Here is a 22,476-nt window from a genome sequence, read left to right as displayed (position 1 = left end):
TTTGGTATTCCACCTAACTTTAGGCCCCTGTTCAATAAGTGAGTTGGTATGTTCAAATTGCTGACAGTGAGAGGAGGGGTATACAGATTTATCATACTTTTATAATTTTTATTTAACACTCAGTGATTATGTTAGGTGAATCATAACCTTGTTGTGAGACTGTTTCCAGTATTAACAAAGGAGTAATATTTTATGTACTTTTATTTTCATGAGAACATGTTGAGTATTTAGGTCAGTGAACACCCCCTGTCGCGCTGTGGTACATTCTCTCTCAGTCAAATTAGCTTCTAAAAGTTGTCCTAGTGTTTAAAACACAGCACTGTAATGATATTTCGAAGAGCTATGTAAGACAGTTGTAATGCATAAAGCACAAGTTTGAAGTGCCGCTACTTGCACCAAGTTGCGCTTGGCGACGCATGGCATTATGGGAAATGTAGTCCTGGGATTTGTATAAAATGAATGTAAAGTGTATTTTTGCTTGTCTAATGTTGAGTGTGTGTGTGTGTGTGTGTGTGTGTGTGTGTGTGTGTGTGTGTGTGTGTGTGAATGCACACAAGGTCAATGTGCTCACTCTGTGATGAATTAGACATGTGAGACAGGGCATATTTATTTTTGTCATTTGTTCTACTTTGTTATTTTATGCATCCTTACAGTATTCTGAGAGGAGAGAAGGATGTGAACTGATGCAGTCCCTGTCACATGTTGTGTCATTACAGGTATGATTGGGAAAAAAAAAAATATAACCACTATACGATCATTTCAATTCATGCTTCATGTTGATCATGCTGTTCATTTTATTTATGTTCTATAGAAATTGTATAAATGTTTTGTTTTACTCAGTCTGCATTTGGAGCTGAGAGAGACAGTATTCTGAGAGGAGAGAAGGATGTGAACTGATGCAGTCCCTGTCACATGTTGTGTCATTACAGACTCATTCAGTAAAAGAGATCCAAAGAGAGCTGCGGTGTTGTGGTGATTTTGTGGTGTGTTGCAAACATGCTACACTTTGGTGTGCATTAGATAACAGTGTGTGTGTAAGGCAAGTAGGCAAGTTTGAAACTTACACCCTTGTGTGAATCTCTGCTCACACTTTGCAGGAGGAAGGAAACACTGACACACTGCCCGTTACTCTTTGCATCACCCGTATAGTCTCACTTCGTGTCCCAATGAGAGAGAGACTATTGTGAGAAATGACTTTACGCACGGGAGTGGCGCCCTTTCTGCACGTGGCTATCTAAAAAAAAAATCGACTTATATTAGCCTACATTCTTTCCAATTACATACGCTGTGCTATAACATTAAAACACTGTTTGCAAACTGATGAAAAAAAATCCCAAGTGTCAGTTGTACTTACACTTGCTACTCTGAGAGCAGAATTGTCACACTGAGAAGCACAGCAACATGCAGTGCACAATGAGTACATGGATGGTTCATTCAAAAAGTTGAGTGTCAAGTAGAAATTATAGGTTCATTTTTTTCATGAACATTGAAGATTTATTTAGCAAGAATTTGCATGTATATGTTTACAGTACCGTTTACAGTCAAACATTTTGATGCACTGTAGGCTCAAATTTTGATAAATCAAAAACATAGTTTGTGTAGGACAGTCTGAAGATGCTCTGTAGCAAGTTTGGTGTCAATTGAGCAAAAATTGTGGGAGGAGATAGGTTTAACAAGTTTTACAGTTTTTGAAAAAACAGAGTGATGAACTTCATAATTTTTAATAGGTTTGTTTAGGTAGTGTACAAAAGTTTCTTCAGTATTGGGGCTACAGTTTGATGGAAGTTGTGAAGTTGTAGCACGTTTGGTTGATTTGTTATGAATTGTCAAAATTTTGAACTTTACACGCTTGCTGTAGCGCCACCACCAGGACTATTGGCTTGAGTTTACAGCTGAGGATATCTGGCATGAGACTGGACCTTTGTACAAAGTTTGGTGAGTTTTCACCTATGGGAAGTATGATTTCCTTAGAAGAAGAAGAAGAAGAAGAAGAAGAAGAAGAACTGGGATTACAATAGTGTCCTGGCAGCTTAGCTGCCCGGACCCTAATCATCAGCAAAAATCTCACTGATGATGATGCCATTAAAACCCATTAAAACCAAATATTTAGCGCCACAAGAGATTACTGTGCCGAGTCACTCAAACACTTTTCAAACGGCTTGACGAATTGTCTTACTCCATATTTTAAACATATCAATAGTGTCTTAATAAAATAATCCCATTCAGATAAATAATTTAAAGCCTCTGGAAACCCAAATCCACAATAGCCTTCTAACTATGTAATTTAGGGTCTTATGTACATAATATTAAACATGTAAAAACAATCAGTTTCCATCCAAATTTGAAATATCTGTCTTTTAAGTTTTTGTACATTCTTGAAATTGGGTTTGATTTGGCTGTGGTTATCTCTGAGATTTATTACACAATAAATTCCAAACCAATATAAATCATCCGTCAGTTGTCTCATCCCTCCCCCCAGTGGCAGCGCAACAAAACCTTTCTGCACCAGCTAAATCTGCCTCTTTGAGGCCAACAAACAGCTTTCTAGTCCAGTGGTTCTCAAACTTTTTACACCAAGTACCACCTCAGAAAATACTTGGCTCTCCAAGTACCACCATAATGACCAACATTAAAATACAATAGCGTAATACACCTAAGTATTCATTAAAAACAAGGCAGAGGTTTTATTTAACAAGCATATTTAATATTGTTGGCCACTGTAACATTACACACAGTTTGAACAGTAACACTGTGCTTAAATATAGGAAAATAAAAAAAACTGTATTTAAATAATGAATCAAATAAAATGTATTGCACATAAAAGTTAAATAAATATTGTACTAAAATAAATGTAAAAAAAAACAGTTCTGAAAGATTACATGAAAATGTACTTAAAAGTTAAATAAAACTGTATTAAAATGGGGTGTCAGTGGTTTGGTGGTGGGGCAGGCGCCCCATGTGCAAGGCTGTTGCCGCGGCGGCCCGGGTTCGACTCCAGCCTGTGGCCCTTTGCTGCATGTCACTCCCCCTCTCTCCCTCTCCCTCTCTCTCTCTCTCTCTCTCTCTCTCCCCCTTTCACACTTGTCTGTCCTATCAAATAAAGGCTAAAAAATACCCCAAAAAAAAACAAAACAAAAAACAAACTGTATTAAAATGTACTGTTGATAATAAAAAATCAAAACAGGCTATGCATAGCTGCAGTTCTCGCAGTTTCTCAACTTCAGTGACTGCTTTCTGAAACAGAAACACACACACAAACACAGAGAAAGAACAATAAGATTAAGAATAAAACAAAAGTGAGGAAAAGCATTAAGGATAACAGCTGTAATTAAACATCACATTGATGACAACTTACATGAGCTTAATGTGATGGATGTGCATGCCTCTGTGAACACAGTCCTACAATGTCTGGGTCAATGGAGGTCACCTTCAGTCTTAGGTTTGGCTCAGCATGCACCCTGCTTCTGTACTTTGATTTTAAGACAACAAGTGAAGAGAAGCCTTTGTCGCACAGGTAGGTGGTCGCGAAACGAAGGAGAAAGGTCTTGTCAGAAAACACAGGGTATTCACTATACAGCTTTATCCAAAAGTCCAACAAAGTGTGCTTTCTGAAAGATGCCTTCAGTGTTTCGTCACAAGACAGCTCTATTAAACTCTCCTGCTCAACAACAGTTAAGTCCACTGAGGCCACGTGAGAGGTGTCGATGTTGAAAGGGTTTCACATCCAGCTGCTAGCTTCATCTTTAGGCATCACTGGGAAATAATTGCAGAACTGTTGTCTGAGTGATGCGAGGTGTGCAGCGATGTTCTCCCTGACTCCATCATCAAGCATCAGGTCATTATCAGACAGAAAACTCTCCAAGGCAGGGAAAGCTGAAACATCACCTGTCTTGACTTTGATTTCAAATAACTCCAACTTTTTCAGCAGTGCATTGATTTTGTCCTGCACATCAAAAACATTGATGGAGAGTCCCTGTAGTCCCAAATTCAGTTTGTTTAAACGTGAAAAAATGTCAGACAAATATGCCAACTGACTGAGCCACACAGCATCCTCAAAAATGTCTGACAAGGGGAAATTTGTGTCCTGCAAGAACATCTGGACCTCGCTGTGCAATTCGAAAAGCCTTGAAAGCACCTTTCCTCTTGAAAGCCACCTTACTTCAGTATGAAGCAAGAGTTGAACATGCTCACTGCCCATCTCCTCGCAGAGCACATGAAATAAGCGAGCATTCATCGATCTGGCCTTGATGAAGTTCACAGTTTTTACAGCAGAGTCCAGCACAGACTTCAGGTCATCAGGCATCTTCTTCACTGCCAGTGCCTCACGATGGATGCTGCAGTGAGTCCAGTGCATTTCAGGTGCCACCTCTCAGATGTGAACTGCTACCCCGCTGTCACGACCTGTCATAGCCCTCGCGCCGTCTGTACACACTCCCACACGCTTTTTCCAGTCCAGTCCGTTCTCTTGGATAAACGCGTTCAGTACCTGGAATATGTGCTCTGCTGTAGTTCTGGTCTCAAGTGACTGACAGAACATAAAATCCTCCTGAGCTGCACCATCATATTCATATCACACATAAACCAATAAATTGGCCAAATTTGCAACATCTGTAGTCTCGTCAAGCTGTATGGCAAAATATTGACTGTTCTTAATGTGCTCAATCAGTGTCTTTTTAACATCATCAGCCATGTCTTTTATTCTCCTTGACAAGGTGTCATTTGAAAGCGGCACCAAGTTTAACTCTCTGGCAGCTTTCTCTCCACACATGATCCGTGTCATGTCTTTGGCTAAAGGTAAACACAGCTGTTCCCCGATTGTGTGCGGCTTACCGACTCTGGCAATCCAGAGGCTGGCACGATATGATGCTTCCTGTGCTTTGGCTATGGGTGTACCATAGGACTGAATGGCGGACTTTGACTACTTCAGTTCATCACATTTCGTAAAAAAAAAATTCCACTGGTTTGTCCTTAAGTGCCATGTGTTTGGTTGTAAGATGCCATTTGAGGTGCGATGGTTTCATGGATTCATTGCTCAGAACGTCGCCACAAACCACACACCTTCCTCTCTCCCGCTCCAAATGAATCCATGTTTAATGTAGTTTTCGTCATATCTCCTCAATGGTTTCTGCCACTCGCTGTTGCTAGCAGATGTTCTGGGGCTGGCCTCACCGGCGCTAAAGTAGCCACTGTTAGCACCTGCGCCTGTGCTCGGCTCACACACGCCCTCTTCAGTTCTCGCTCTCTCCTGATCCACACTTCCCTTCACAGATTTAAGCCACGACAGTAGTTTCGTCGTACTCTTCATTATTAACCACCTCCACCTCTTCCCATCACAGCCTGTAGGCTACCAACGGCGGATAACCGTCGATATCAGCGGGAACGCTACGTACAGCTACCCAGAAGCACTTGCAAACTTTTTAAAAGTGTTAACTTAATTTGTATCTCCTTTCGTTTTCTTGTCATCGGTTAAGATATTTTCATCTATTCTAATATGTTGGATAGTATTTCACATTTTAAATTTATTTTATTTTATTTATATTTAATCAAATGATTCTTTTGCATACCACTAGAGGGAGCCCTCACTTTGAGAATCACTGTTCTAGTCCGTTGTTTAGAAAATACAGATCTTAAACTGGCTGAACCGCTCGGCTGTGACCCAGCAGAGGCTCTGCCTCCGGCGGGCTCCCAGGAGCACTCGAATCAGGTTGACCTGAAATGTCACCTGTAATGTGCACCCATCCTCAACCCTAACCCCAACCCCAAGCAGTTAGCTTTGCTATCCCCAATCGCGGAGGTGATGTTGCGGGAAACAACACAATTTTAGCTAGGGGGGAACATTATTCGAGGCGGGCAAATACTTTTACACAACGCCAGAGAGACGGCCGGCCGGCACCGGTCTCTCCCGCTTTGAGGGTCGGTGTTTGTGTCAGAGTAAGGACATATTTAATCTATTAAGACTGGATGTGTTTGAAGGAAAAGGCTATTATCATAAAAACGGAGCAGATTTATGTTGTCAATGAAAACGTATGTCAATGAAGAAAGGCAAAGCGCTAGCCTCCCGTTGTCATTCATCTCAGCTAACATTGCATGTAAAAGTTATGCTAACTATTCTACGAAGTAACATTAATATGAATCACAAAACATTTTGAAAGCTGGCAGGGCTTCTGCTTCGTCCTCTGAATCATTAGAGGGCTCAAACATGTACGGCTGGATTAAATTTGTGGCAGCCATCGCTGAGCCAGGGAGATGTCAATCAAAACCAGGGAGCTGTCAATCAGAGCGTTATCTGCCACGCCCACTCTGTCCTGGCAAGTGGTCTAAACAGCAAAATGAGTGATTACTTTGATATAATATATGTATTTTTACTATTTCAAGCTGTGTTTCCAAAGGCTTTAAGGAAAGAGTCATTTACTGACCATGTGGATGAAGGTGAAGCCGAGCAGGAGCAGAGCGAGCCGGTGCGTACACGTACGCACGCTGCAGTGAAGTGACACCAAAGTCCGGTGTGCGGAGTTACAGTGAGGCGGTGGTCCGGTTCACTCTCCGGCTCACTTACAAACCAGTGCGCGTCCCCGTCACACGTTGCCCCTCAGGACACCCTGGACTGATGCGCGCTCCCGCCGACCTGAAGGAGCTTCCTGAGTTTGTTTTAATAAAAAAACACCAACAGCGACACCGTGTGGCTGTAACCACTGTTTGAAGACTGGTTGCCAAACTCTGGTCCAAAGCGAGGATATTACAAACTAGTTCACTAAATCGAAACGTAAAAAAACCCCTAAAACTACGCGTACGTGTGGAAAAAATCACCTTACTTCACTTATATTAAAATACAACCAAGACTTGGAAAAAAGAAAATCCAGAAAACTTACTGAAACGATATGGTGTACTTACAAAACGAACTAAAATAAAATAAAAACACACAGGAAATATCTTTGGTTTGAGTCTCTGTAATGTGGCTATATTTGGCAACACAACAAAGTTAGTAGGGATTGGTACATCTGTTTATAGACTGTGGTGTCTACATGACTGTGAGTCGATTATTTTCACAAAGTGTTGTGTTTGTATCTATTAAGATACAAACACAACACTTTGTGATACTTTGTGATATTTCATACACTCCTTGTCAGGAGTGTATGAAATATTTTGGAATATAAAGCAGTAAGGCTCTCAGTGGTTCTGTATTGCTTTCAAATATCTCTTCTCCTGTAGAGCTGTTCTTATATATTGTTATCTTTGCAGAGCCAGCACACATGTAGGCATGACTTCCTCTTCAGTCCTCCTTTGTTTAGGGATGTGACTTCTTTAAATGTGCATGTAACACCATTTCACGCCAGTGACACATTAATTTATTTTAATTCATTTATGAACACCTGGACTTTAATGGCTCACATGTGTTGTCATGTTCACAGAGAACCTGGACCAGAACAATCTGTGTCAAGTTCAAGTTACTGATCAGTGCATGTTTTTGGGTCATTTTAGAATCAGCAGGCTACAGCAGAATATATTTTCTAACTTTTGTTACTTTTTTTGGACAATGTATATTCACATCACATCACACATATATTCACATCGCATTGTTTGTGAGGTATCATTTCTCAGTGCAGCTATTTTTCTGATTTTTTTTTTCTTTAAATTATGGTTTTAAAAAAGTGACGGGGGCAAAAGTGGTGGGGACATGTCCCTAGTGTTCACTGTGTAAAAGCCACTGTTATTAACACATTATCAAAGCTCTGCAGGAGATTCATATTTCTGTTTATAGAAGGTGTCAGACATAATAATCCATTACCAGAGTCACCCACCTGCTGGCCTGTTTTCATCTTCTGATTTTGTGCTAATTTACTTAAACAAATATACTTTAAAAGTACATAAATAATTCAACATTGTCTGCATAATCAGTACTCTTACTTTTGTTGATCATACCTCTTTTACTTAATATTTAATAAGACCTCAAATGTAAGATTTTTACTTCTAATGAAGTTAATGTTGTGGTATTGATTCTGTAGTTTGAAGTACTTTGCCTGCTGCTAAAGCAAACAAGACTACAGAGACATTTTTGATATTTGGCACGACAAACATCTGAACAAATAGCAGTTACAGTAGCTGCAGGATGCTGTAGATACATTGTTGTTGAGTCTTTGTTCGTGATGTTGATGATAAAGAAAAGGTCACTGAAAATAAATCCTCATCCTCATCTGAAAATCATGAACATTAAACTATCAAAATGCAGCCTGTCGTTTACAACATGTGTGTCAGTGAGGAGGAAGATTTTGCCCTGATTGTATTATTATTGTGAGGAATTGTAAAATGATGTCTGAGGTTACACAGAAAGCTGCAGCCTCAGCCGACAACTTCCCAGTTTGGAGAAAATCTTTGATGTTGAGAATATCAGTTTGTTTTGTTTGTTGGGAATAAAAACTGTTTGTGTAACTGTTCTGGGCCTGAAATAAACCATGACCATGTCACAGGTTTAATGACGTGTATTAGTGGCAGATGAAAGGAGGGAGGATAAGAAGAGAAATCTGAAACCATTGTGTGATCCTGCAGCTCCATCATTCAGTCATTTATGAGTCTAAACGCATGAATCAGTCAGAGATGCTTTTACAGCCTGAAGCAGAGAGTAGGAAGATTAGAAACAGACAGAAAGAAGATAAAGAATTAAAAGAGGGGAAACTGGTTTGTATTTATACTGAGGAGTTAAACTTTAAAGTTTTATTGTGTTTGTTTCTGTCTGTTAATCCATTAGTTGCTCTTTTATTAGTAGTTGCTGCATTCCTGTAAATATTGTTTGCATGTGTAAACGTTTCTGTTTACATATATAAAAAACAGAGCCAGGACACTGCACGCAAAGCCAAAAAAAAAACAGTGTGACCCTGGGAAAAATGGGAGATGTGGAAACAGGGTCAGGGTTAGGGTTAGGATTAGAGTGAGGGATCAAAAGAAAGGTTTTCATCTGGTTACTCTCGTTGGAGGAAAATAAATTGTCATTAAATGATGCATTGATATTTTGATTGTCCTCATATTCTCTCTGTTAATATCTTTGGTTGTAAAAAATCATCCTAAAACTCACTTACATTTTTTCAGCCTCTTTATGATATTTAAACTGCAGATTTAACTTTTATATATTTTGTGTTTTGTACATGTTCTTTCTTCCCCTGTGTAACAAACTTTGCAAATACTGTTATGAACACAAGGGAAACCCAAACACAGGACACAGGATGCGCCCATGCCAGCAACAGACAGAACTTAACAGGAGGAGGAAGACAGACAGCAACACAGGGAAAGGGAAACACAAGGAGACACTAGGACAAACTGAAGTTACAGCGTTGCCGTAACAAATATAAAGTGGTCAACACAATCTCAACAGCCCACTCACCAGAGGAAAATGTTGGCATTGTACATTTCTGCAAAGCGTGCATAGCTTATTTGTACATTTCACTTGTATCAACGTTTATAAAGTGATGTAGTTGACTTTGTCTTCTGGAGGTGGAGGGGATGTGGGAAGGCATGACACCAGAGGCCTGTGCTATGAAACAGGATGTGCAGTTAGCAAGGTAACTTCAGGGTAAACTCTGTTTTCAAAGCTTATAAAGCTTTTGTTTCAGGGCTCTATTTCCTGTGGTTTTAAAACACGGCTTCTGACAGAGAGATCATTTACACAATGAACATGATTTTAGCAGGAAATTTAGCATTAAATTATTTTAGTCCTCAGTGATAGTGCTGCTATTTTACACTCTAATTTCATCACTGCAGCTCAAAATAACATGAGACATCTATGTGAACAGAACCAGGAAGAAAAAGTTAATACCTTATTAGTAAAATAATGCACACACTGTTAATTGGCTCCCGTTAGTATAAATGCCACATTTCAGTCAGATAGACCTCATTAGTCATTAACTACTTTTCCATCCTTTACTCCAGTAGCAGAAACAGTCTGGCATCACTTTAGAGTGTTTTATGTGACATGCTCAGAGTAGTGTTATCATCATCCAACTAAACAGCAAAAATTACTCTATAATAATGTCACATAGGCCCATAGCTCAGTGATACCTGCATGGACCTGCACGGCTGATTGTGAAGTTTTGGATAGTGTTTTCAATGCTTCTGTGTTTTTGCTACTAGTTTCACCTCCTATGATATGAAGCAGCCTGCTTCATTCGTGGTTCTGATAACCATAATTAACACCCCCGCTCCTTTCACATGACCATGCTCATGGCTGGATAGGAAAACCCAGAGCTGACTGACCTACTTTGTCGTACCGGTTATCCAGACATCCAATGTTAGGGTTAGTCCAACCAGATCACAAGAAGATATCCTGGATTCATAATACAGGCCTCAGTTCAGGGGCAGGTTAGCTGTTCAGCATCAGTTACCACGGTGATTTATCCTTTTGATTGGATCAACTTTTTTTTCGTAATTTAGTTGTAAACAAAGTGGAACTTTTAGGAGTGTGACAGATTAACACAGGTATAAACACATGAAAGTAAGTTTCTGCTCCTTTGAGTTCCATTGAGAATAGTCTCAATGGAGTTGTAGTCTTTTTTCTTAGAAGGCCAGAAACTACAAACTAACAGGGTAGAAAATAATAATGAAAATACAAAAACAGCAACGCAACTATCAATATTTTACTTAATATTTTTTATGACTTTTTTTTTTCACTTACAGTTAGACATAGTAAAATCAGACACATGAACCAATAAAAGCTCAGTAAAAATGATAATAGTAATAGTAATGTGCATTTTTGTGTGTTTATGTGATAAGAAACCTTTCTAATTGAAGCCATTTGATATACATATTTGACACGTTTTTGAGGTGTCGGTGGCTTAGTGGATAGAGCAGGCGCCCCATGTACAAGGCTGTTGCCGCAGCGGCCAAGGTTCACCTCCAGCCTGTGGCCCTTTGCTGCATGTCCATCCCTCTCTCTCTCCCCTTCACACTTAAGCTGCTAAAATGCCCAAAAAAATATCTTAAAAAAAAAAAAAATGACACATTTTCAAGAGAATACGAGGCAGTGATTCATGGGCACAGGAATGACCCATGAAACACAAAATCTTAATTACCACCTGATGAAGAAAAAACTGTCAGTTTGTGGTCCTGAAACTTGTTTTTAACCTATAATGTCATATATTGTTGTTTGTTCCAGTCATTCATATTCTAACTTTTCTATGTATTCTGTATTTTCAGAGCTTATGTGAATTAAATGTGGTTTTAAAAAGTATATTTGTATAGAGTATCCCGTTGAAAGAATGTGTGACCATGAGTCTGAAGCATTTAATGTATTAAAAGATGGACGACGTGTTTTCTCTTCCTCCCGCGGCACAAAAATGAAGCCAAGATATCTCGGATGAGAGGGTGCATTTTCTTGGATTGCAAAGCATGACCCATCCTACTCTCTGATTGGCTAGTATTTGTTGCCTTCATTTGATGGGTTTGTTAGGTTTGGGCAAGAGGAGTGGGATTAGTTAGATTAAGTATATCAGGGTAAACCAGTCAGAGGCAAATGTGGAGTGAGGCGAGTCATACTTTTACTATCCTAGGAAACCCAAATTCACTTCCTGGGTATGGCTGCTGCCATCTTGTGCTGACGACATCATTTGGAGCCAGAGTCTGCGCAGTAGCTATTGGGGTGGAGTCGCATTATCAGGTTCCTGACCCATACAGCTAGTGAGCAGTGCCATTGATTGTAAGCACACTGATTGGCACACACAGCTGTCAATCATGAAATCAACCCCCATTTTTAATGCATCAATTAACTGAAACCAAACTTATCATACTTGACCGTACATTATAAGAACTGAACCTATACTGCAGCCAGCCACCAGGGGGCGATTAAGATGTTATAGCTTTCCTTCTGTGGGGCTCTGACCATCCATAATTACAGTCTGTGGTCTAAAGAATGGAGACAAAGCAGTCACGCAGTGATAATACTAAAAAAGAATAATAAAAGAAACTAGTCTGAGTTTTAGCCAATCAAAGCACTTTATTGCACTGTATAGTGTGACGGTGAGCCAATAGCAGGCTCTTATAAAAGTGTCATTTAATCTTTTTATCATGTGTACAAAACAAGTCACACACACTTGTACCGTACAAAATCAACACTATTTACATACAATATACACACACACACACACACACACACACACATACACACACATGTGCACAAACATACACACACACACCATGCAGTCTATCTCCCATCCGGTCCTGAACACGCAGACGAGTCCTCCGAGTTTTTGATGGGATTTTCCTTCTTATCCAACATCTTCCACCACACACACACAAGCACACACAGGCAGGGACTGAAACATGACCGCTACGCTGCTACCAACAAACCCAAACTGCAATGTTAGCCAAACAAGCGCTAAGCAACCTCTGATATGCATAAAGTTTCTCTTTTCTTCTGATAAAAAGACGATAAAAGATGAGAAAGAAGAAGAATGAGATGATGTCATTCGATACTTTATCCACAGGGATGTAAACAAATGCTGAATTATTCCACATAATTTTTGCTTTTCGACCTGCAGAGTCAGTGACAGTCTGATAACCCCCATAATTCACAGCTAGCCAAGAGGTGTGTGTTACTACACCCAGTTTGGGGATAAACTTCTCCCATAAAGTCCCTTTTAATAATAACAATATTCCCTCTTTTCTATTCACACAGTGCACTTTACTCGTTGAGATTCTTTGAGGGCTGAAGTTCACAGGTTTAATTCTCTGGAGGATGGAAGCTGCAAAAATCAACAATAAATTAATAAATAAAGTAGGGATGCACAGATTGTGAAATTCTCAGCCGATACTGATGTTTGTTGTTTATTTTGTTTTTTTGTGTTATTGATTCCCCATTTGTACGGGGAAACAAAGAAATCTTCAATATAAAAAAATATTAATGTCAATCAATCCTTCATTACACTACATTTGAATTAGCACTTTAAAATAACCTTCTTTCACATGAAAACATTTTTAATAATTATATAATGTATCATGAGCCCAGTATGCATTTTGTATTGCTGTGAAAACAACTTTCTCCGTAAAACTGTATTTATCCAAGTTTCTTGCCAAAAACTGTTTTACAAGATGACATTTGAGCGTGTCATGAGAATGTTATTATTTACCTTTGCCCAATACTCATTTTCACTATATAGAGCTTGAACACATCATAATGTTTCTCCAGCAATGCTTTGTAGTGTGCACAAAACTGATGTGACACAACAAAAAACAAATCAGCCGCTGCCATCTGTAAATGTCATCATATTTGCTGACAGGCAGTCAACAAGGCCAATGTTGGCTGATACCAACGTGTGGCTGATAAATCTGTGCATCCTTGAAATAAATGAATGATTTGATATATAAATTGAAAAGACATCAAATATATCAAAAAAAGGTTCGAGTTGTTTTAGTCATTCATTCATTTGTTTTGGCAGCTTCAGGCCTCCATATTCTACAGGTCATTTTGTATAACTGAAAAACTGGTTGACTGGGATGATATAAAATAATGACTATTGTGCAAGTTAATTTTTTGCTTTAAATGAACTATTTTATTAATATACATTGCACTTACATTGTATTTAAAATTGTGTTTGGTTTTTTGCCTTAAAATGGTTCAGTGGTTTGAAACTCCACATGAGAAAAAAGCAGTTTTTGTCCTTCAAGCTCATGGATATTTTTTTTTAACGTACCACTCACACTTTGGACTCTGAAAACACACAGTTTGTAGTTTTCTTTGATGTTTTCAGTTAAAACAGGTTCAGCTTTTAGTGTTTCAACTCTCCATAAAATTGTTTCTCCTTTGTTCATTTGAGGATAAAATCTGTGGCGTGATTCACATTAAAACCATGTAAAATGTCCCTGTCACACACATTTACACATGATGAACACACACTCACAGACAGAGACACACACTCGGCACACACACACACACTCACACACACAGGGTGCAGGTGGAGAGAGCTGCATATAGGGGCTACTATACCTCAATGTGTTTTAGGTACCTCTCCATATAGATTATTATGTCTATGTACAATATTTATATTTTTACAATTATCTGGCTGCCCCTGTCCTAATTGAAATAATATCACAAATCTGGGATTTTTTTTTATTCGACCAGTAAAACATGATGACAGACACAGTCTCTAGTATTTTTCTCTCTCTAATTTTACCTCCTAAAACCTCTGAAAAACGGTGTGACGACTGGAGCTGTCGCCCCGTACACAGTGTTCCCCTAAGGCTTTCTACAGTGACGAGCTCCCGGTAACGGTCACGAGATTGAACGGGGTTGTAAAAATGATCATACCACCACTGCGCAATCAATCAATCGGTCAACCAGCCAATCAATCAATCAATCAATCAATCAATCAACCAACCGGCACAACACGACTTTAAAGAAAACGGACGACTTTAACACCACACCATATGCAGGTTCAAAAATACAGTACATCTTGATTTTGGGAAATAAATGAACAACAACGGCGATATGCACGGCATACAAACGCATGCTCACTCACTCCTCAACACGCACGCACACGCACGCACGCACGCACGCACGCGCGCACACACACACACACACACACACACACACACACACACACACACACACACAGTCAGGCTACATGTTGTAGGCCACATAGATGGGGTCCAGCTGGTCTTGTAAGAAGCCGTCACGGAGGTGCATGCGCTGTTTCTCGCCACGGGAGTTGATCGGGATGACGCCGATGTCCGTCACCACGACCACGCCCACGATCAGGTAGTGCTCCTCCAGCACTGCCTTGGTCACCATGGGAACCAGGTCCAGGGCCTCCTGCTCGGAGCCCTCCAGCTCCACCACCACCACCAGCAGGTTGGTCCAGGGGAACACCGCACTGAGGAGGAAACAGATTCAATCCATTAGTCAAACAGCAGAAAATGAATCGGCAGCTATTGTGATTATTAAATAATCCTTTTACTAACTTTTTTTTAAACATTTGCTGGTTTCATGTTTTTTACATCTCCAGTGTACAGGGTTTAGGGGCATCTATTGGCAGAAACTGTGTAAGTTATTAAAGACTAATTACTAAATAAGTTTCCGCTGAAGGCTGGCGGGGCTCAGCCTTAGAGATAGGGTGAGGCGCTCCCGTTAGTGGTGTTCCGACGTCCAACTGGTAGGGGGCCCTGGGGCAGACCCAGAACACGCTGAAGGGATTATATATCTTGTCTGGCCTGGCAACACTTGGGATTCCTAAGGAGGAGCTAGAAAGCATTGCTGGGGAGAGGGGCATTTGGAGTACTTTGTTCAGCCTGCACCCCCGCGACCTGGCCTCGGTAAGTGATCGAAAATGAGCTGTTGTGCATTTGTGTCGGTCAGTGTATTTGTACTACAAGCTTTGCACACAGCGGAAGTTTCAGTTCTGCAACCTCATCGCTAAATGCTATCAAATCTTAAACACTGAACATTTACATGTGGGAATTTGATGTTTTTCTTTGTCATACATGATAACAAATTGAAAAACTTTTGATTTTTGAACAACATGTTGGATAGCATACCGTTAGAAGACTCACCTTGGGTTCTGGGAAATTACACAGGGCATGTTCCACTTTTTTTGACATTTCTTTAATGAAATGATTCATTGAGAAAATAATGGGCAGATTAATCAATAATGAAAATAATTGTTTGTTGCAGCCCTTTTTAAATCTATTACCTATAGTGATTTCTATTGTTAAAACTGCATTCATTGATTTTTTGAGCCAATAAAACATGTGCCATATTTGTTTTGACAAATATTTGACTATTTGCACAAATATCTGGCTGTTTAGCTGCTAAATGTTCCACTTACTTCATTTTTTTTTTGTCGTTGACAACATCATATAATCAACCACATCATATTATGGTTGGATCTATGTGGGCAATAGGGCTGTCCCAAATACCATTTTTTAACATTCGGACCTTCGGCAGAATTTATAACGAATATTCATGTGTGTGTGTGTGTGTGTGTGTGTGTGTGCCTCCCCGGTCCGACTCTGGGTTTTTTTTGGACCTAATTGTATTGCGGAGTTTTGCACAACCAGATCTTCGCTCTCAAACCACAAAAAAATGTCATGGCACAACAGTCTCCTTCAGTACATTATTCTATGCTTTCTTTTGATTTTCACATTGGCTAGTCATCCTGTTTAATTTGTCTTCTGATTAAATCGGAACCACTGAAACAAGTTGTAGGAAGCCTCTGCAAGTAATTGGTTGCTGGCAGACACTCTGTGCTGCAATAAAATGGTTAATCAGCAGTGCCGTGCACTGTAGAGCCGATGCGCTGCTGGTTCTGCCAGCCTGAATAGAATATAATGTCTATAGCCTTACTGTTGTGTGTACAGCCTTACAGACTGAGCTGAGTAGTGATGCGCGGGTCGACCCGTAACCCGCGGACCCTCAAATGGACCTGCGGGTCGGGCAGCAGTGATCGTCTGTTAAATCGGTCTGTAAATTATATTTTGACATTATTGGCTACTACTGTCATGGCATCTGAAGGTACTGATGCATTGAGCAGGTCACAGTCCGCGGCTGTTTTCAAAACACACTTGTGTCATGCACTCCAAAAGAAATGTGTTGAAACTTTAAACAATAATTTATTGTACAAAACGGGGGAAACAAACGTTGACAAAAACGGTTCCATAATTCATATTAAATTCAAAAGATAACGAAAAAACAGCTACAAGTTAGAGGGAATAGTGATAAAGTGGTAAAACTTGGCATTGATCCACAGCCTCAGACGGATGCGCTCAAGTGTGCTGTGTGCACAAGCTCAGTTGGTAGGCTAGACTATATTTTCACATTTTTAACAATGCAATTTAAAAGTTTTGATTTTTATTGATAACCTACATTTACCAACAACAAAAAGACTATATTTAGCACCAAAAAAATATGTTTTAAAAAAATGTATAAAAATGTAAATAAAAATAAATAAAATAAATAAATAAATAAAAAAACGAATATTGAATACCAAATTTTCATAACGAATACCTACCCACAGAAACGAATATTCGAATATACAAATATTTGGGTACAGCCCTAGTGGGCAATAATGTTTATCCCACACCTGGTGAAAGGGAGGGTTTGCTGATATGACCAGTAATAAATTGAGCCAACAGAAATTGATCTATCGGTTTGTGCCTTACTGTTTATACTGAGGTACGTACAGGTTCTATCCTTTTAAAATCTGACTGAGACTTTATTTTAAAGGACTTTTGCAACATTATGATAAGATATTTAGATTTTTAGGGAAACTACAGCTGATTTTTTCAAAAGAAATTCCTAAAAAAAGATTTAAGGACATTGACAATATGCTAATATAGTGATATCACAATATATCTTTGCATATACTGAGATAGAGGATTTCATCTATATCACCCACAAGTAAGCCAAGTACACTTTGGTTTTTCACCTGTACAGGAGATGGGGACATCCTGAGTGGGGTTTTATTATTTTATTTAATTTTAGAAAAAATGAATCAGGGAAACCTCAATTTTATTATTCAGTTAATATATCTGTCGACAGTAGAAATGTTGAGATCAAACCAAGACCTACCACTCCATGATGCTCTTGTGGGCACGGATGACGGAGGTCTCGATGTCGATTGGATGGTACCTCATTCCCCTCAGCTCCATGGCCTCCTCCAGAGCCCCCACCACGAACAGAGCATCATGTCTCTCTGTTTGCAGAAGGAGACAAACAGATGTTGGTGCAGCAAGTAGAGAGATGGAGCTGAGGAAACATAGGAGTCAGAGAGGAAAACTAACCTCCGTTGGCATCGGTGAGCTCGGTGCGGCGGAGGAAGCCCAGGTATCCCGTCCTGGCCCAGATCGTCTGAGTGTCTCCGAAACTGAGTCTGGAGTTAAAGTGATCAGACTGAAGAACCTCCTCGCCGTAGCCGCTGTAGTAACCGCTGCCGTTATGAGCGCTGTGCACCCAGATCTACAGGAGGAACAGAAGAGAGTCTAAATATGTATTTATTATACATGCCCGACAGCACAGAAGATCTAAACAATCAGCACAGTTTCAAGATAACCAACGTTCACTTGATCAGATTTTGGTGGTCTCTGGTCAAAGGTCAACGTCACTGTGACCTCATGTCTGTCTCATTCTTGTGAACACGATATCTTAAGCAGGCCCTTAGGTAATTTCCTCTAATTTGGCACAAACGTCCACTTGGACTCAACAATGAACTGATTAGAGTTTGGTGGTCAAAGGTCACTGTGAGCTCACAATACATGGGTTTGGCCATAACTCAAGAATTCTTACACAAATTATGACAAAATGTACCTATTCTAACAGGATAAAATGATGAAGTGATGACATTTTATATTGAAAAGGTCAAAGGTCAGCTTCACTGTGACATCATAATGTTCTACACAAACACTTGTCTGGGCATTACTCAACATCATATCTCAGGAACAGAAGGGGAGATATTTGGTCAGATACTGAAGTGGTGACACTAATCTTGAAACTGTGCTGATCATGTTCAAAAGAATGATACAGACGGACGGACAGCAACCTGAAAACATAATTCCTCTGGCGCACTTGCCAAGTAGGACATGCTACTGGATCAACATCAAACATCACATTCTTGCTTCTGGCTTCTTTCTAAATTCCTTCTTCAGAGCTAAGCTCCCAAAATGAAGTTGTTCTATTGTGCTAACTTCAATTTCGAAAGCTAGCTTAGCTCTGAAGAAGCACAGAGGAATTTCACAAGAAGCATAGGAGCGGCACACTGATGACGTCAGAGGGCTGTGATTGGTTGACGGCAATGTTGGTCCTGGAATGTGATGTGGGCTGTTGATCCAGGAGCATGTTCTACTTGGCAAAATCACGTCCTGCTTCCTCCGGCCATGGCTATCGCCAGAGTGAAGGTGAAAAAAGGAGGCAGAAAACTAAATAAAGACTTAAAATAAGAGGGACAAAGACAGGAAGAAAAGGAAAAACAAAAAATAGACAGAAAAGATAGAAAAAGGCAGGAAGAAAAAGAAAAGGCAACAGAGAAGCTAAGAAAGGAAAGAAAGACAAAAAAAGTGATACAAAAAAATGAAAAGAAAAACCAAGATGATAAAGCGATGAAAAAAGAAAGAAAGACAGAAAGACAGAATTCATATTTGTCGACCTCTCCGAGGTGGGAGTCTCCAAGCGGTCCTTTGGTCTCTGGGTTGGCAATGATGATACGAACTCCGGGTAGGATCTGGGCAAAGAAAAATCAGTTGCCATGGTTACCGCTTTACTCTGAGTCACGTCTTTGATTCCAGCATGAATACAACTCCCAAAATAGACCCAGCTGTTTAGATTGAACACACAAGTACAGTTCACAACTTCCATCTTCCAACAGCTTACACACACACACACACACACACACACACACACACACACACACAACCAACACACAGAAACACAATAAAACACAGTGTTCAGAAAGCATTAACTGAAAGGAAGGACCGACTGGTAAACAGACCATTTTCCCTCTTTCCTCCTCCCACATACAGTGAGTCAAAATAAACAGCAGGCTGATCGATGACCGGCCCTGAAACATGACGTCCTCTCTTTGTGTGTCAGTGTGGGGGAAGAAGAGACACGAATGTCTCATCAGGCTCCAAGAAAAGACGCATCATGCAGCCACAAAGATTCACTTTCCTCACAGATCAGAACTGTTTTTTAAATCATCCATCAAACAGTGATTAATTCAGTAAATTTAATCTGTCAAACATGACTTTCCATGAGTGTCTTAAATAGTAAAATCCAGGAATGTAAAAGTAGCCTGTCCGTGTAGGAAACAGATATGCTTAAAGTTAGGAGCATTCGTATTGTATCGTGGACTAAAATCTTTGCAGGTAAATTTCAACAAGAGTCTACAGTCTGAAGGAAATACGAAAAAAAGATAAAAAGGTGACAGAAATACTTCAAAAAGAAATTAAACAATAAAATATTTAACATAAAAAAATAAAAAGGAAAGGAAGAAAGAAAGAAAGAGAGAGAGAGAGAGAGAGAGAGAGAGAGAACAAAAAAGAAACAGAAGAGTAAAAATATAACAAAAACACAAAAAGAAAAGGTGTCAGGAGAGCCGTGAAAAAGTTAAGTTAAAGTTAAGATTTCCCTGTTTTAAAAGTGAAAAGGCAAGTAAGCAAAGGCTGATGAGTGTTTTCAGGAGATTTAAATTATTTTACTGGCAACTCTGAAAACAGTTGCTTCCAGAGATAAAAATGTTAAAAAAAAAAAACAGCTGTGGTTAATCTGCAGGTTATTTCCTCTCTGATACATGTGACTGATTTTCTGTGTCATGTCAGCAGATGTCCTCTTGTTGTTTCACAAAGTTTTGAATCCATTAACACAAACTTTCCTCTCTCAGAGTGTCTCTTACATACGTTCTGTCATTATGCGACACTGTCAGCTCTCCTGCTGACCTCGCCGACAGAGTTTGGTTAGTTGCTAAGAGATCTGTGATGAAACTGAAATAAGTGCCGCTCAGCAATCAGATGAGAACAATGTAATTTGCTCCTAGATTAAAGGCAGCAGATTTCAAGTGCTGCAGGAGGACTCAGTATTTAGTGAGAGATGACTCATCTCCTCTTCTGCAAAAAGACGATGTTTCAAAAAGCTTTTTGGAGACATTTTCTGTCTTTATCAACACAGGACAAATAACCAAGGAATCAGCTTGAAGCTTGTTTAGTTACAGGGTTTGGTCAAAAACACCTGTTACCTTTTCAGAAGTGCCTGCATCGCATTTTATTTCATTCTGTCAAAAGCAAGCTTAAAGTTTGCTTTTAGATGCAGCATTAAAAATGTGCCCTGCCTTCTATTTCTACTAGTGATATGCATATCCACATCTGATAGATTATCCTCTGATAAATGAGAAATGTAAATGTTACTATTCAGATAATGGAAATTCAGCTGATTCTTACATCTGTTTAACCCTTGTAATATGGATCATCTTCTCACAAAAGCTGTAAAACAATAGTCTAATGCAACAAAGTACCTGTTTAGTGTCGGAAAATGTCTATCATATCCATAGAAAGTGTATCAAATACAGTAGATGTCAGTCTGCCCACCCCCTGTTTAAAGAAACAGCCTGGAGTCTAGCATGGAAGCTAAGCAATCTACTGGTGTGGAGGGGTCAGCAACAAAATGTATTTTAGCCACCTAAGAAAAGGTCCCTCCTCAAAAAAAAAACCCATATCAGTTTAAGTGTACACTATATCGAGAGATTTTCACTTCTTCACCTTAATGTCAGACAGTGATTTCCAACAGGAAAACGAAGCTGTTACATCGCTATCTTTAAAGTCAGAGAAAAACAGTGGCTTAACTGAACACAGCTGGGCACAGGAGCTGCTAATCTACCACTGCCTCATGCAGTTATTATGTTCGTGTAATTATGTGCCTTTGGTCTTTAAAAGTTTTAGTTCGGAGTCACCAAGGTAACACAATAACACAAACTATCTGATTGAAGCAGCTGTAGACCAGCAGCTCCTGTGTTCAGCAAGCTAAAATTACTGTTTTTGTCAATGGAGTCTGGCGGCTTTGGCGAGTGCATGGATGGAGAATTGAAGCCGTTAACTGTTCCCTGTCGGAACAGACGATCTGACGGGAAGGTAAAGTGGTGAAAATACTCACAACACAGCATACACTTAAAACTGTTATTGATTCTTTCAGGTGGCTAAAATATGTCTTGCTGTTGACCCATCCACAACAGCACATGGCTTAGCTTCCGTGTCGGACTCCAGCCTGTTTCTTCAAACTGGGGGCATGCTGACTGACATCTACTGTTTGTAATACACCGATCATACAACCATACTTAAAAAAATTCAAACCACCCCGTTAATGGCTCTTTCAGCAGCATAAAAAAGAAAAATATATCCTTATGGTAACTTTAACCTGTTTAGAAAAACTAACGACAGATGGAAAATAAGCTCTAGTTTTAAACATTAGCAGTTATTGTCCTCTTCAGTATCTGCAAATGCAAGAGTAAAGTTTTCCGTATTGTTTTGGATCTGCTACAACTAACAGATCACTTTCACTCATTCATTTAATGCAATATCAGTGCAGGTTTTATTTCTACCTTGGCAACAATACCAAGACAGAAAGGATGTTGCTTGTTATGTGTGAAGACGGACATGAACAGAAACAAAATGTACAAGCTGTGATCACATGGTAACCTGGACGCCCCAACATGTGTCATTCTTTAAATGCCTTCTATAAATAAACTGAGCTGAGTGTATCTACTGAATGTGGGCGAGTCCTGTACTGCAGGTTATGATATCTTCTTCCACCATCTGCCAGGATGTGATGAGTGGTTGAATAATTATCTCTAAATCACGAGTTAAGCGTCTTGTTATCTTGGAGTTTCCTCGTGATAACTGGACAGTTATCTTGAGCAGAAGACGTTTTGCTTTATCATCAAAAAAACTTTATTGGTCCAAAATAATGACAAACTTAAGAGCAACTTAACGGGATACTTCACATCTTTTGAAGTGGGGTTG

The 22,476-nt window shown here is 39.6% G+C and overlaps 1 protein-coding gene across 3 annotated transcripts in view; it reads right to left on the bottom strand.

Moving 5' to 3' along the window:
- Positions 1 to 11,967: 11,967 nt before the first annotated feature.
- The window catches only part of LOC125882226 (disco-interacting protein 2 homolog C-like), a 94,534-nt gene continuing 84,025 nt past the window's right edge, over positions 11,968 to 22,476 (bottom strand). For all 3 annotated transcript variants that reach the window (XM_049565975.1, XM_049565976.1, XM_049565977.1), the window contains 4 exons: positions 19,116 to 19,190; positions 17,758 to 17,932; positions 17,546 to 17,669; positions 11,968 to 14,852 (listed from right to left, as the gene is read on the bottom strand). In XM_049565975.1, the coding sequence (XP_049421932.1) occupies positions 14,600 to 14,852; positions 17,546 to 17,669; positions 17,758 to 17,932; positions 19,116 to 19,190 (627 nt within the window). In that variant the 3' untranslated portion in view covers positions 11,968 to 14,599. The remainder of the gene's footprint in view (positions 14,853 to 17,545; positions 17,670 to 17,757; positions 17,933 to 19,115; positions 19,191 to 22,476) is intronic.

Source organism: Epinephelus fuscoguttatus, linkage group LG21 (genome assembly GCF_011397635.1).
Source record: "Epinephelus fuscoguttatus linkage group LG21, E.fuscoguttatus.final_Chr_v1".
NCBI classification, from domain to species: domain Eukaryota; kingdom Metazoa; phylum Chordata; class Actinopteri; order Perciformes; family Serranidae; genus Epinephelus; species Epinephelus fuscoguttatus.
Note: the sequence above shows the minus strand (reverse complement) of the source record. Positions and strands in the feature narration are given on the sequence as shown.